This window comes from Eupeodes corollae, chromosome 2 (assembly GCF_945859685.1).
Source record: "Eupeodes corollae chromosome 2, idEupCoro1.1, whole genome shotgun sequence".
Taxonomy (NCBI): domain Eukaryota; kingdom Metazoa; phylum Arthropoda; class Insecta; order Diptera; family Syrphidae; genus Eupeodes; species Eupeodes corollae.
Window position 1 is genome coordinate 47034528 of NC_079148.1, and position 15149 is coordinate 47049676.

Consider the following 15149-nt stretch of genomic DNA (forward strand, 5'->3'; position numbering starts at 1 on the left):
CAGGACATTTAAGATTCTAGGGAACAAAAATATTACGGGTGTAAGATTCGTCGAGCGAAATGAGCCACTATTGGTAAACTTTGATCACGATACATAAAATCTTTTGACTTGTGATACTAATCTTTGACATTTTTGTAATTTTTCTGATTCGCTTTTCCTTATCCAATTGTACACTTTCACTGAATACTTAAAAGTTAAATGTTGGAGATTTGATTTTGCCAAAAATAGTAAAATTTTGCAGTTTTTTTGCATTCAATTAATCGATGGAACCTTGCTGTAGGATCTTTTTTTTCGACCGAGTTTAATGTGTTTTTTAATCAAATCATTTAATTGAAACACCAGAAGCCGATAAGTAATTTAAAAAAAAAAGAATATTTTTCTTTATAAATAGATTCTTCTACCGCTCAAGTTATCAACATCGAGGAAGAAAGTACCTCTGATATGAATTAGAGGCCAAGCTTCTTTTTATACTATTATTTCAGCGATCACTTGATCACGATTCATTGGAATTTACATTTTATCGTTTTTGAATATCGAAGATTTACCATACAGATGGATTTAAAATTGTGTAGTTTGTGCTTTATCGTTATAGATAGCCCAAATTAAATCTATGTGAAACGGAATCGAACTTAGGAGCTTTTTGTCTCCCCTACACCTTAAACGAACAAATGAAATCCCATGTAGATTGTGAATCTCATTGTCAAATTAAACCTGCTTCAAATCTCTTTACATTTGTGTAATAAAACACTTAAAAAATCTTGGACTACTAATCCTAGATTTTCTTCTTTTTTTTGCGAAATCAGAGGAGTTACTTTTTGTCGGCCTTGAAAGTTTGCAGTGATCAATGTCGAAACTCAAGACTATAAACGAGATTAAGATTAAGTACCTACTACACACATTAAAACATTAAAAGCAATGATGATTCTTAAAACTTCATGATTATGAGATTCAAAAGTCATAACCTAAGATACAAAAGTAGCTATATGTACTATTTGCATAATTTCAAATCATACAAACCTCCCCGTTGCTTTGTATCAAAATGAAAAAAAAAGTTAAACAAAGTCTTTAATTAGGGCCAATACTAAAGAATTTCTAAGCCTAGTAATAAGAGTAACCAGTTCAAAAAATCCGCATATAAAACACATAAGAGTGTAACAAAATAGCATAATTTAATATAAATCAGGTCAGTTTTGCGAGCAAGAATCCAGCTTTATTTTAAGCATTTTTTAGGGCAATTGATTATAAAAACAACCGTTAGTAGTAATAATTAAGCAAAGAAATACTTATTTAAGATTCTTGGTGTTTGGCGTCATTAGTTTGATAGAAAAGTTTGTATTTGCATGATTGAAATAGAAAAAAAACTCAATACATTAATATAAAAGAAGAATTCAGGCACTTCGCGCGCAGAAGTAATAAGATGAAGAACCTGATCGGTCTGATTATTTTAGGTAAGATTTTCAAATAAATTATTTTGAGAAAAGCAGTAGACAATTCAATTTTGTATTTTGTCTGTATTTAATTTTAGTCTTGACTCTGTTTTGCGCTTCTGCACAACGAGAAGGCAAAACATTTGGGATATTTAAAAAAAAACCAGCTGCAACTAAAAGACCGATATCACAAATAATATGGAAAACGCCAAGTGAAATTCGACCTTATATTCAACAATACTATCCCAACCATAAGAATCCACCTGCTGATATAAAACCCTATTATCAGCCAGAAAAAAAATGCATATGTATACCGGGTCTACCAGGTCCAACGGGGCCTACGGGTGCCCCTGGATTAACAGGGAAGCCAGGACAGAAAGGATTAAAAGGATTTGATGGAATAATTGGTGATAACGGTGAAAAAGGAATGAAAGGTCGCAAGGGAGATACAGGAATAAAAGGACCTCAAGGACAAAAAGGGAACAGGGGGTCTCAAGGGCAAAGAGGCACAATGGGTGCTACGGGCCAAAGAGGAAAAAGAGGAAGCCAAGGCAGGAGAGGCCAAAGAGGTGATGTTGGATCTCCTGGACCTATAGGGTTAAAGGGCTTCGAAGGGCAACCAGGAAGACCTGCACCATCAACGACAACAAAACCCACAACAACAACAACACCAACAACTACCACAACTACAACGCAAGCGACAACACCAACAACTACAACGGAAGCAACAACACCAACAACCACCACAACTACAACGGAAGCTACAACAACAACAACACCGACAACAACAACGACATCAACAACAACAACAACTACCCCAACTACAACGGAAGCGACAACACCCACAACCACCACAACTACAACCGAAGCAACAACACCAACAACCACCACAACCACAACTGAAGCGACAACAACAACTACACCCACCACAACAACTACAACTACAGAAGCCACAATACCAACAACTACCACAACTACAACGGAAGCAACAACTACAACGACACCCACCACAACCACTACAACTACGGAAGCAACAACACCAACCACTACCACAACCACAACGGAAGCAACAACTACAACGACACCCACAACAACAACTACAACTACAGAAGCAACAACACCAACAACTACCACAACCACAACTGAAGCGACAACAACAACTACACCCACAACAACTACTACGACAACAGAAGCGACAACACCAACAACCACCACAACTACAACGGAAGCTACAACAACAACAACACCCACAACAACAGCGACATCAACAACACCAACAACTACCCCCACTACAACTGAAGCGACAACACCAACAACTACCCCAACTACAACGGAAACGACAACACCCACAACCACCACAACTACAACCGAAGCAACAACACCAACAACCACCCCAACCACAACTGAAGCGACTACAACAACTACACCCACCACAACAACTACAACTACAGAAGCGACAACAACAACAACTACAACGGAAGCAACAACTACAACGACACCCACCACAACAACTACAACTACAGAAGCAACAACACCAACAACTACCACAACCACAACTGAAGCGACAACAACAACTACACCCACAACAACTACTACGACAACGGAAGCGACAACACCAACCACTACCACAACTACGACGGAAGCAACAACTACAACGACACCCACAACAACAACGGAAGCAACAACACCAACAACTACCACAACCACAACTGAAGCGACAACAACAACGACATCAACACCACCAACAACTACAACCGAACCGACAACAACAACAACCACCACAACTACAACAGAGGCAACAACACCAACAACCACCACAACTACAACGAAAGCTACAACAACAACAACACCCACAACAACAACAGAACCGACAACACCAACAACTACCACAACTACGACGGAAGCAACAACTACAACGACACCCACCACTACCACTACAACTACGGAAGCAACAACACCAACCACTACCACAACCACAACGGAAGCAACAACTACAACGACACCCACAACAACAACTACAACTACGGAAGCAGCAACACCAACAACTACCACAACTACAACAGAGGCAACAACACCAACAACCACCACAACTACAACGGAAGCTACAACAACAACAACACCCACAACAACAACAGAACCGACAACACCAACAACTACCACAACTACGACAGAAGCAACAACTACAACGACACCGACCACAACAACTACAACTACAGAAGCCACAACACCAACAACTACCACAACAACAACGCAAGCAACAACTACAACGACACCCACAACAACAACTACAACTACAGAAGCAACAACACCAACAACCACCACAACCACAACTGAAGCGACAACAACAAATACACCCACAACAACTACTACAACTACGGAAGCAACAACACCAACAACTACCACAACTACAACAGAGGCAACAACACCAACAACCACCACAACTACAACGGAAGCTACAACAACAACAACACCCACAACAACAACAGAACCGACAACACCAACAACTACCACAACTACAACGGAAGCTACAACAACAACAACACCCACAACAACAACAGAACCGACAACACCAACAACTACCACAACTACGACGGAAGCAACCACTACAACGACACCCACCACAACCACTACAACTACGGAAGCAACAACACCAACCACTACCACAACCACAACGGAAGCAACAACTACAACTACACCCACAACAACAACTACAACTACAGAAGCAACAACACCAACAACCACCACAACCACAACTGAAGCGACAACAACAAATACACCCACAACAACTACTACAACTACGGAAGCAACAACACCAACCACTACGTCGGAAGCAACAACTACAACGACACCCACAACAACAACGGAAGCAACAACACCAACAACTACCACAACCACAACTGAAACGACAACAACAACGACATCAACAACTCCAACAACTACATCGGAAGCGACAACACCAACAACTACCACAACTACGACGGAAGCAGCAACAACAACTACTACGACAACGGATGCGACAACACCAACAACAACCACAACTACGATGGAAGCAACAACTACAACGAAACCCACCACAACAACTACAACTACAGAAGCCACAACACCAACAACTACAACGGAAGCAACAACTACAACGACACCCGCCACAACAACTACAACTACGGAAGCAACAACACCAACCACCACAACAGGAGCAACAACTACAACGACAGAAGCAACAACACCTACAACTACCACAACCACAACTGAAGCGACAACAACTACTACGACAACTGAAGCGACAACACCAACAACAACCACAACTACAACAGAAGCGACAACACCAACAACTACCACAACTACAACGGAAGCAACAACTACAACGACACCCACCACAACAACTACAACTACAGAAGCCACAACATCAACAACTACAACGGAAGCAACAACTACAACGACACCCACAACAACAACTACAACTACAGAAGCAACAACACCAACAACCACCACAACCACAACTGAAGCGACAACAATAACTACACCCACCACAACAACTACAACTACAGAAGCAACAACACCAACAACTACCACAACTACAACGGAAGCAACAACTACAACGACACCCACCACAACAACTACAACTACAGAAGCCACAACACCAACAACTACAACGGAAGCAACAACTACAACGACACCCGCCACAACAACTACAACTACAGAAGCAACAACACCAACAACTACCACAACTACAACGGAAGCAACAACTACAACGACACCCACCACAACAACTACAACTACAGAAGCCACAACACCAACAACTACAACGGAAGCAACAACTACAACGACACCCGCCACAACACCTACAACTACCACAACCACAACTGAAGCGACAACAACTACTACGACAACTGAAGCGACAACACCAACAACCACCACAACTACAACAGAAGCGACAACACCAACAACTTCCACAACTACAACCGAGGCAACAACACCAACAACCACCATAACTACAACAGAAGCGACAACACCAACAACTTCCCCAACTACAACCGAGGCAACAACACCAACAACCACCACAACTACAACAGAAGCGACAACACCAACAACTACCACAACTACGACGGAAGCAACAACACCAACGACACCCACAACAACAATGGAAGCTACAACACCAACAACAACCACAACTACAACAGAAGCGACAACACCAACAACTTCCACAACTACAACCGAGGCAACAACACCAACAACCACCATAACTACAACAGCAGCGACAACACCAACAACTTCCCCAACTACAACCGAGGCAACAACACCAACAACCACCACAACTACAACAGAAGCGACAACACCAACAACTACCACAACTACGACGGAAGCAACAACTACAACGACACCCACAACAACAACGGAGGCAACAACACCAACAACTACAACCGAACCGACAACACCAACAACCACCACAACTACAACAGAAGCGACAACACCAACAACTACAACAACTACAACCGAGGCAACAACACCAACAACTTCCACAACTTCAACCGAGGCAACAACACCAACAACAACCACAACTACAACAGAAGCGACAACACCAACAACTTCCACAACTACAACTGAAGCGACAACAACAACGACATCAACAACACCAACAACTACAACGGAACCAACAACACCAACAACCACCACAACTACAACAGAAGCGACAACACCTACAAGTACCACAACTACAACCGAGGCAACAACACCAACCACAACTACAACAGAAGCGACAACACCAACAACTTCCACAACTACAACCGAGGCAACAACACCAACAACCACCACAACTACAACAGAAGCGACAACACCAACAACTACCACAATTACAACCGAGCCAACAACACCAACAACCACCACAACTACAACAGAAGCGACAACACCAACAACTACCACAACTACAACCGAGGCAACAACACCAACAACCACCACAACTACAACAGAAGCGACAACACCAACAACTACCACAACTACAACGGAAGCGACAACACCCACAACCACCACAACTACAACCGAAGCAACAACCACCCCAACCACAACTGAAGCGACTACAACAACTACACCCACCACAACAACTACAACTACAGAAGCCACAACAACAACAACTACAACGGAAGCAACAACTACAACGACACCCACCACAACAACTACAACTACAGAAGCAACAACACCAACAACTACCACAACCACAACTGAAGCGACAACAACAACTACACCCACAACAACTACTACGACAATCGAAGCGACAACACCAACAACTACCACAACTACAACTGAAGCGACAACAACAACTACACCTACAACAACTACTACGACAACGGCTGCAACAACAACAACAACAACAGATGGTGGAGGGCTTATAGACGTTGATATAGGTATAGGTTCCGGATCAACGACAACTCCTTCAACAACGACTTCTACAACGGAGGCAACAACAACAACTACCCCCGCTACAACCTCAACAACTACTGAAGCTACTACAACAACGACACCTACAACAACAACTACTACGACTGAAGCCACAACAACAACCACCCCCACAACTACAACAACAACCACTACTGAACCCACTACAACAACGACTACTACAACGGCTGCAACTACAACAACAACAGATGGTGGAGGGCTTATAGACGTTGATATAGGTATAGGTTCCGGATCAACGACAACTCCTTCAACAACGACTTCTACAACGGAGGCAACAACAACAACTACACTCGCTCCAACCACAACAACTACTGAAGCTACTACAACAACGACACCTACAACAACAACTACTACAACTGAAGCCACAACAACCATCCCCACAACAACCACCACTGAGGCCACTACAACAACGACACCAACAACAACAACTACTACGACTGAAGCCACAACAACAACAACCCCCACAACTACAACAACAACCACTACTGAACCCACTACAACAACGACTACTACAACGGCTGCAACAACTACAACAACAGATAGTGGAGGACTTATAGACGTTGATATAGGTTTAGGTTCCGGATCAACGACAACTGCTTCAACAACAACTTCTACAACGGAGGCAACAACAACAACTACCCCCGCTACAACCACAACAACTACTGAAGCTACTACAACAACAACACCCACAACAACAACTACATCAACAACACCAACAACTACATCTACAACCGAAGCGACAACACCAACAACTACCACAACCACAACTGAAGCGACAACAACAACTACACCCACAACAACTACTACGACAACGGAAGCGACAACACCAACAACTTCCACAACTACGACGGAGGCAACAACAACAACTACCCCCGCTACAACCACAACAAGTACTGAAGCTACTACAACAACGACACCTACAACAACAACTACTACTACCGAAGCCACAACAACAACCCCCACAACTACAACAACAACCACTACTGAACCCACTACAACAACGACAACTACAACGGCTGCAACAACAACAACAACAACAGATAGTGGAGGGCTTATAGACGTTGATATAGGTTTAGGTTCCGGATCAACGACAACTGCTTCAACAACAACTTCTGCAACGGAGGCAACAACTACCCCCGCTACAACCACAACAACTACTGAAGCTACTACAACAACAACACCCACAACAACAACGACATCAACAACACCAACAACTACAACTACAACCGAAGCAACAACACCAACAACTACCACAACCACAACTGAAGCGACAACAACAACAACACCAACAACAACCACAACTACAACAGAAGCGACAACACCAACAAGTACCACAACTACAACCGAGGCAACAACACCAACAACCACCACAACTACAACAGAAGCGACAACACCAACAACTACCACAACCACAACTGAAGCGACAACAACAACAACACCCACAACAACTACTACGACAACGGAAGCGACAACACCAACAACTACCACAACTACGACGGAGGCAACAACAACAACTACCCCCGCTACAACCACAACAAGTACTGAAGCTACTACAACAACGACACCTACAACAACAACTACTACTACCGAAGCCACAACAACAACCCCCACAACTACAACAACAACCACTACTGAACCCACTACAACAACGACAACTACAACGGCTGCAACAACAACAACAACAACAACAGATAGTGGAGGGCTTATAGACGTTGATATAGGTTTAGGTTCCGGATCAACGACAACTGCTTCAACAACAACTTCTGCAACGGAGGCAACAACTACCCCCGCTACAACCACAACAACTACTGAAGCTACTACAACAACAACACCCACAACAACAACGACATCAACAACACCAACAACTACAACTACAACCGAAGCGACAACACCAACAACTACCACAACCACAACTGAAGCGACAACAACAACAACACCAACAACCACCACAACTACAACAGAAGCGACAACACCAACAACTACCACAACTACAACCGAAGCGACAACACCAACAACTACAACGGAAGCGACAACACCAACAACAACCACAACCACAACAGAAGCGACAACACCAACAACTTCCACAACTACAACCGAGGCAACAACACCAACAACACCAACAACAACCACAACTACAACAGAAGCGACAACACCAACAACTACCACAACTACAACCGATCCAACAACACCAACAACCACCACAACTACAACGGAACCGACAACACCAACAACCACCACAACTACAACGGAAGCAACAACTACAACGACACCCACAACAACTACTACGACAACGGAAGCGACAACACAAACAACTACCACAACTACGACGGAGGCAACAACAACAACTACCCCCGCTACAACCACAACAAGTACTGAAGCTACTACAACAACGACACCTACAACAACAACTACTACTACCGAAGCCACAACAACAACCCCCACAACTACAACAACAACCACTACTGAACCCACTACAACAACGACAACTACAACGGCTGCAACAACAACAACAACAACAGATAGTGGAGGGCTTATAGACGTTGATATAGGTTTAGGTTCCGGATCAACGACAACTGCTTCAACAACAACTTCTACAACGGAGGCATCAACAACTTCTTCACCAACTGAAGCTCCAACTACAACGGAAGCGGCAACAACTGCATCTACAGCCACACCTTCAACAACTTCATCAACAACGGAAGCTTCAACAACTCAGTCATCAACTTCAACAGAAGCTTCAACTACAACCACAAGTACTACACCTTCAACTACTTCTACAACGTCACCAGGTGGTTCTCTAATAGATATTGGTTTAGGTTTAGGCTAATTCTTTGACACGTGCACTAAAATAATCAAATCCTCAACTACAAGTACAACAGACACGACAACAGCGAAAACATCTACAAATGAAAAATCAGGATTATTACAACTTTAACTGCAAGAACAAGCTGACATTTTTCTTTTATAGATAGGTCTAGATTAAGATTTAATCATCAAATGAATAATTTTAATGTATTTAGGCTAGGTATATAGAAATTATCAATTAAGTATATGTATTTTGAATTTCTTAAATAAATTAAGGTACCAATAATAACCTTTTCTGTTTAAATATTTTTAAATTGTTAATAAAAAGACTGACTTGGCCCTGTCTAAACATATCAGCCTTAACTGAAGCATAAAGCAGCTGAATACTCCATCTTCAAGGAACTGGCAAACAAGACAACGCGAGCTGAAAGGCTGGTTATCCCTATCTTCGAGAAAAATATAAAGTCTTCATGTAACTCACGTACCAAAGGAATGCTCAACACTTGACCTTGGCACTTATAAAGGGTGATTTTTTTGAGGTTAGGATTTTCATGCATTAGTATTTGACAGATCACGCGGGATTTCAGACATGGTGTCAAAGAGAAAAATGCTCAGTATGCTTTGACATTTCATCATGAAAAGACTTACTAACGAGCAACGCTTGCAAATCATTGAATTTTATTACCAAAATCAGTGTTCGGTTCGAAATGTGTTTCGCGCTTTACGTCCGATTTATGGTCTACATAATCGACCAAGTGAGCAAACAATTAATGCGATTGTGACCAAGTTTCGCACTCAGTTTACTTTATTGGACATTAAACCAACCACACGAATGCGTACAGTGCGTACAGAAGAGAATATTGCGTCTGTTTCTGAGAGTGTTGCTGAAGACCGTGAAATGTCGATTCGTCGCCGTTCGCAGCAATTGGGTTTGTGTTATTCGACCACATGGAAGATTTTACGCAAAGATCTTGGTGTAAAACCGTATAAAATACAGCTCGTGCAAGAACTGAAGCCGAACGATCTGCCACAACGTCGAATTTTCAGTGAATGGGCCCTAGAAAAGTTGGCAGAAAATCCGCTTTTTTATCGACAAATTTTGTTCAGCGATGAGGCTCATTTCTGGTTGAATGGCTACGTAAATAAGCAAAATTGCCGCATTTGGAGTGAAGAGCAACCAGAAGCCGTTCAAGAACTGCCCATGCATCCCGAAAAATGCACTGTTTGGTGTGGTTTGTACGCTGGTGGAATCATTGGACCGTATTTTTTCAAAGATGCTGTTGGACGCAACGTTACGGTGAATGGCGATCGCTATCGTTCAGTGCTAACAAACTTTTTGTTGCCAAAAATGGAAGAACTGAACTTGGTTGACATGTGGTTTCAACAAGATGAAGCTACATGCCACACAGCTCGCGATTCTATGGCCATTTTGAGGAAAAACTTCGGAGAACAATTCATCTCAAGGAATGGACCGGTAAGTTGGCCACCAAGATCATGCGATTTGACGCCTTTAGACTATTTTTTGTAGGGCTACGTCAAGTCTAAAGTCTACACAAATAAGCCAGCAACTATTCCAGCTTTGGAAGACAACATTTCCGAAGAAATTCGGGCTATTCCGGCCGAAATGCTCGAAAAAGTTACCCAAAATTGGACTTTCCGAATGGACCACCTAAGACGCAGCCGCGGTCAACATTTAAATGAAATTATCTTCAAAAAGTAAATGTCATGGACCAATCTAACGTTTCAAATAAAGAATCGATGTGATTTTGCAAATTTTATGCGTTTTTTTTTTAAAAAAAAGTTCTCAAGCTCTTAAAAAATCACCGAAGAACTTCCACATCCAATTATTTCCTTAAAATGTCTTGACGATTGTTACATGTTTATTAATGTTTTGACAGTTTCACAAGAGAATATGCGATTTCCTTGAAACTGTAATAAGTAATTTATTGCTTAAATTCAGTGTTTCTTTTTCAGAATATTTATTTACAAATTTTTAAATTTTAAATTAATTTTGAAAGAGAATCCTCTTCAAATCAACACAAATGTTCACCACTTGATTCAGCAAAATCTTTTCTACCGAAATAAATTACAAATAAAAAGAAAGACTTGTTAAGCTGACAGCTTAATCTAACGAAAAATCCAGATCTCCAAATTTGATCTTACATTAAAAATATGTCAATTTAAAAATTTGCGTTTCGACAGATCCAGATCAAAAATAAATTGATTTATTTTACTGATGGAAAACCCCATAAAATTCAACAAACCAGTACAGTGCTCTGATTTAAGTGTTTTCTTTTAAATAAGTTGCACATATTATACCTTCTTCAATAATGTCTGAAGATGAAATGCGGTTAATTTTTAAGAAAGTTTAATTATTTTCCATCATCATTGTATTTAATAATTATACTCCATTTCTATGCAGACACTTGCGTAATTAAAGTCAATTGTAATGAAAAAAAAGTTGATTCAACCCACACTTATTGGCCTCTAATCACAGTCATTACTGGATTCGAACAACACTTAATTAATTAAATTTTCTCCGAAATGAAAAATCTTGGTATTTTCCTACAAAATAACTGTGTATTTTCTTTTCTTGCATGCTGTACGCTATAGAATCCTCATTCTTATATACATTTAGCTTCATTGATGGAAAGAATGAAAAGAGCAATTAAGAAGTTCTTTTCTTCTTTTTTTATTTATAAATGAATAGGTATCAGGCGAAATAAAATTTAATTAAATTACAAAAAAAATAGATACCAAATGTAAGTGCTTCTCGCTGGGAGGTACTTTTAGATACTTTACAGACTCGGCTTTGGTATGTTTTATTTTTTGTTCAAATTTTTTGACTGTTTCATTATTCTTCTCACTCAGCAGGATTTGAGGATTTTCAACCTAAATGATTAATAACAGTTTTTTTTGACATATTTTATTACAACATCAGCCGTTATTCAGGAATAAAACAACAGTAAGAATTTTAATATACATATGTATGTATAGGGCAATATTCCAAAGCATTAATTTGTTCCTATTTGACTAGAAGTTTTTTCATAAAGCTAGAAATTAAATTTTAGTACATTGACGGCTCAGCTGGTAGCGCTGCTGGCGCTTCGCTGGTTTTCCACCTCATCTATCGATTCTTCCAAAATATTATTTTTGACGCTGATGAAACGGTACAAATAATTCGGTCTGCTTTTCGTATTGTATTTCTTTGCACTATAAGAGAAATTGTGACAGATACAAAATATTTTGGAGATGTCTCCACTTATTATTCAGAAATCATAAGATGCTGAAATTATTAGTTGTGTGCAGAAATATAAAGTACAATTTAATTTCAAGGTTTGTTTTGCCTTTTCCTTCAATAAAACATGATTTATTATTGTATGATTTTGTGTGTGTTTAATTTCGCATTTTAAGCCATAAAGATCAAAAAGTTGTGAAAACAATGGCGCTAAAATTTTAAACAGTGCTCGTTTAGACAATAAAGGTGACTTTAGTTAAAGCAGTGCTTTCTCGAACAAGTCTTGTTTAATTTTTTCTTAATCTTAAACACTTTAAGCAACTCTTCTAACTAAATAATCTTTTTAACAAAATGAAAAAAAAAAAACAAATCAAACACAATGGAAAATTAAAAAGCGTATTGGCACATAAAAATCATTGAAGATATCTTAAGACGAATTCGAAACTTCCAAAGCTCGAAGTTTAAACACTTTTGGCCTCCTAAATAGCTAAAAATGTTCGAATATATCAATATTTTGATCTTGAGGAAACATTTTTCTTAATTTTTTTCCTGAAATGGCAGCCGTTAAATGGTTAAATTTTAACCGTTAGAGTAGACTTTAAAAAAGACGCATTTTGCTACTTTTGAAGCAAAGACGAGTGCTTTCGAGTTAAAGTATAAAGTATAAAGTATAAAGTATAAAGTATAAAGTATAAAGTATAAAGTATAAAGTATAAAGTATAAAGTATAAAGTATAAAGTATAAAGTATAAAGTATAAAGTATAAAGTATAAAGTATAAAGTATAAAGTATAAAGTATAAAGTATAAAGTATAAAGTATAAAGTATAAAGTATAAAGTATAAAGTATAAAGTATAAAGTATAAAGTATAAAGTATAAAGTATAAAGTATAAAGTATAAAGTATAAAGTATAAAGTATAAAGTATAAAGTATAAAGTATAAAGTATAAAGTATAAAGTATAAAGTATAAAGTATAAAGTATAAAGTATAAAGTATAAAGTATAAAGTATAAAGTATAAAGTATAAAGTATAAAGTATAAAGTATAAAGTATAAAGTATAAAGTATAAAGTATAAAGTATAAAGTATAAAGTATAAAGTATAAAGTATAAAGTATAAAGTATAAAGTATAAAGTATAAAGTATAAAGTATAAAGTATAAAGTATAAAGTATAAAGTATAAAGTATAAAGTATAAAGTATAAAGTATAAAGTATAAAGTATAAAGTATAAAGTATAAAGTATAAAGTATAAAGTATAAAGTATAAAGTATAAAGTATAAAGTATAAAGTATAAAGTATAAAGTATAAAGTATAAAGTATAAAGTATAAAGTATAAAGTATAAAGTATAAAGTATAAAGTATAAAGTATAAAGTATAAAGTATAAAGTATAAAGTATAAAGTATAAAGTATAAAGTATAAAGTATAAAGTATAAAGTATAAAGTATAAAGTATAAAGTATAAAGTATAAAGTATAAAGTATAAAGTATAAAGTATAAAGTATAAAGTATAAAGTATAAAGTATAAAGTATAAAGTATAAAGTATAAAGTATAAAGTATAAAGTATAAAGTATAAAGTATAAAGTATAAAGTATAAAGTATAAAGTATAAAGTATAAAGTATAAAGTATAAAGTATAAAGTATAAAGTATAAAGTATAAAGTATAAAGTATAAAGTATAAAGTATAAAGTATAAAGTATAAAGTATAAAGTATAAAGTATAAAGTATAAAGTATAAAGTATAAAGTATAAAGTATAAAGTATAAAGTATAAAGTATAAAGTATAAAGTATAAAGTATAAAGTATAAAGTATAAAGTATAAAGTATAAAGTATAAAGTATAAAGTATAAAGTATAAAGTATAAAGTATAAAGTATAAAGTATAAAGTATAAAGTATAAAGTATAAAGTATAAAGTATAAAGTATAAAGAATATTGTTCAAAATTGTCAAATAATCAACCCCCAATTTTAGAGTAGACTTCGAATTAAAACCCGATTGGGAGTAGGTCTAAAATGTTTAAAAATTGCCTAATAAATTTATGGTTAATCTTCAAAAAATGGGTTTATTTTTCTTCAAAACAATTGAAATTACTAATGATTATAAAAAACATTATTTCCATTTAATTGTTATAAGTGCTTTCAAAAAGAAGGAGGAGGTTTGAAATGAAAGCAAATAGAAAATTCTTATTTTATGATTTCAAGCACATGTTGGTTTGAGGTACTGAACAAAATCGTATAA

General features: G+C 37.9%; 1 protein-coding gene across 1 annotated transcript in view; it reads left to right on the plus strand.

Annotated features, from left to right (window-relative positions):
* LOC129944899 (mucin-2-like) overlaps positions 1–9955 on the plus strand; it is a 33597-nt gene extending 23642 nt beyond the window's left edge. The window contains exons 11-19 of the mRNA XM_056054561.1: positions 1526–1996; positions 2261–3158; positions 3342–3492; positions 3563–3843; positions 3986–4104; positions 4148–5886; positions 6148–7417; positions 7649–7918; positions 8039–9955. Coding sequence (XP_055910536.1) covers positions 1526–1996; positions 2261–3158; positions 3342–3492; positions 3563–3843; positions 3986–4104; positions 4148–5886; positions 6148–7417; positions 7649–7918; positions 8039–9702 — 6863 coding nt within the window. The 3' untranslated portion in view covers positions 9703–9955. The remainder of the gene's footprint in view (positions 1–1525; positions 1997–2260; positions 3159–3341; positions 3493–3562; positions 3844–3985; positions 4105–4147; positions 5887–6147; positions 7418–7648; positions 7919–8038) is intronic.
* Positions 9956–15149: the final 5194 nt, after the last annotated feature.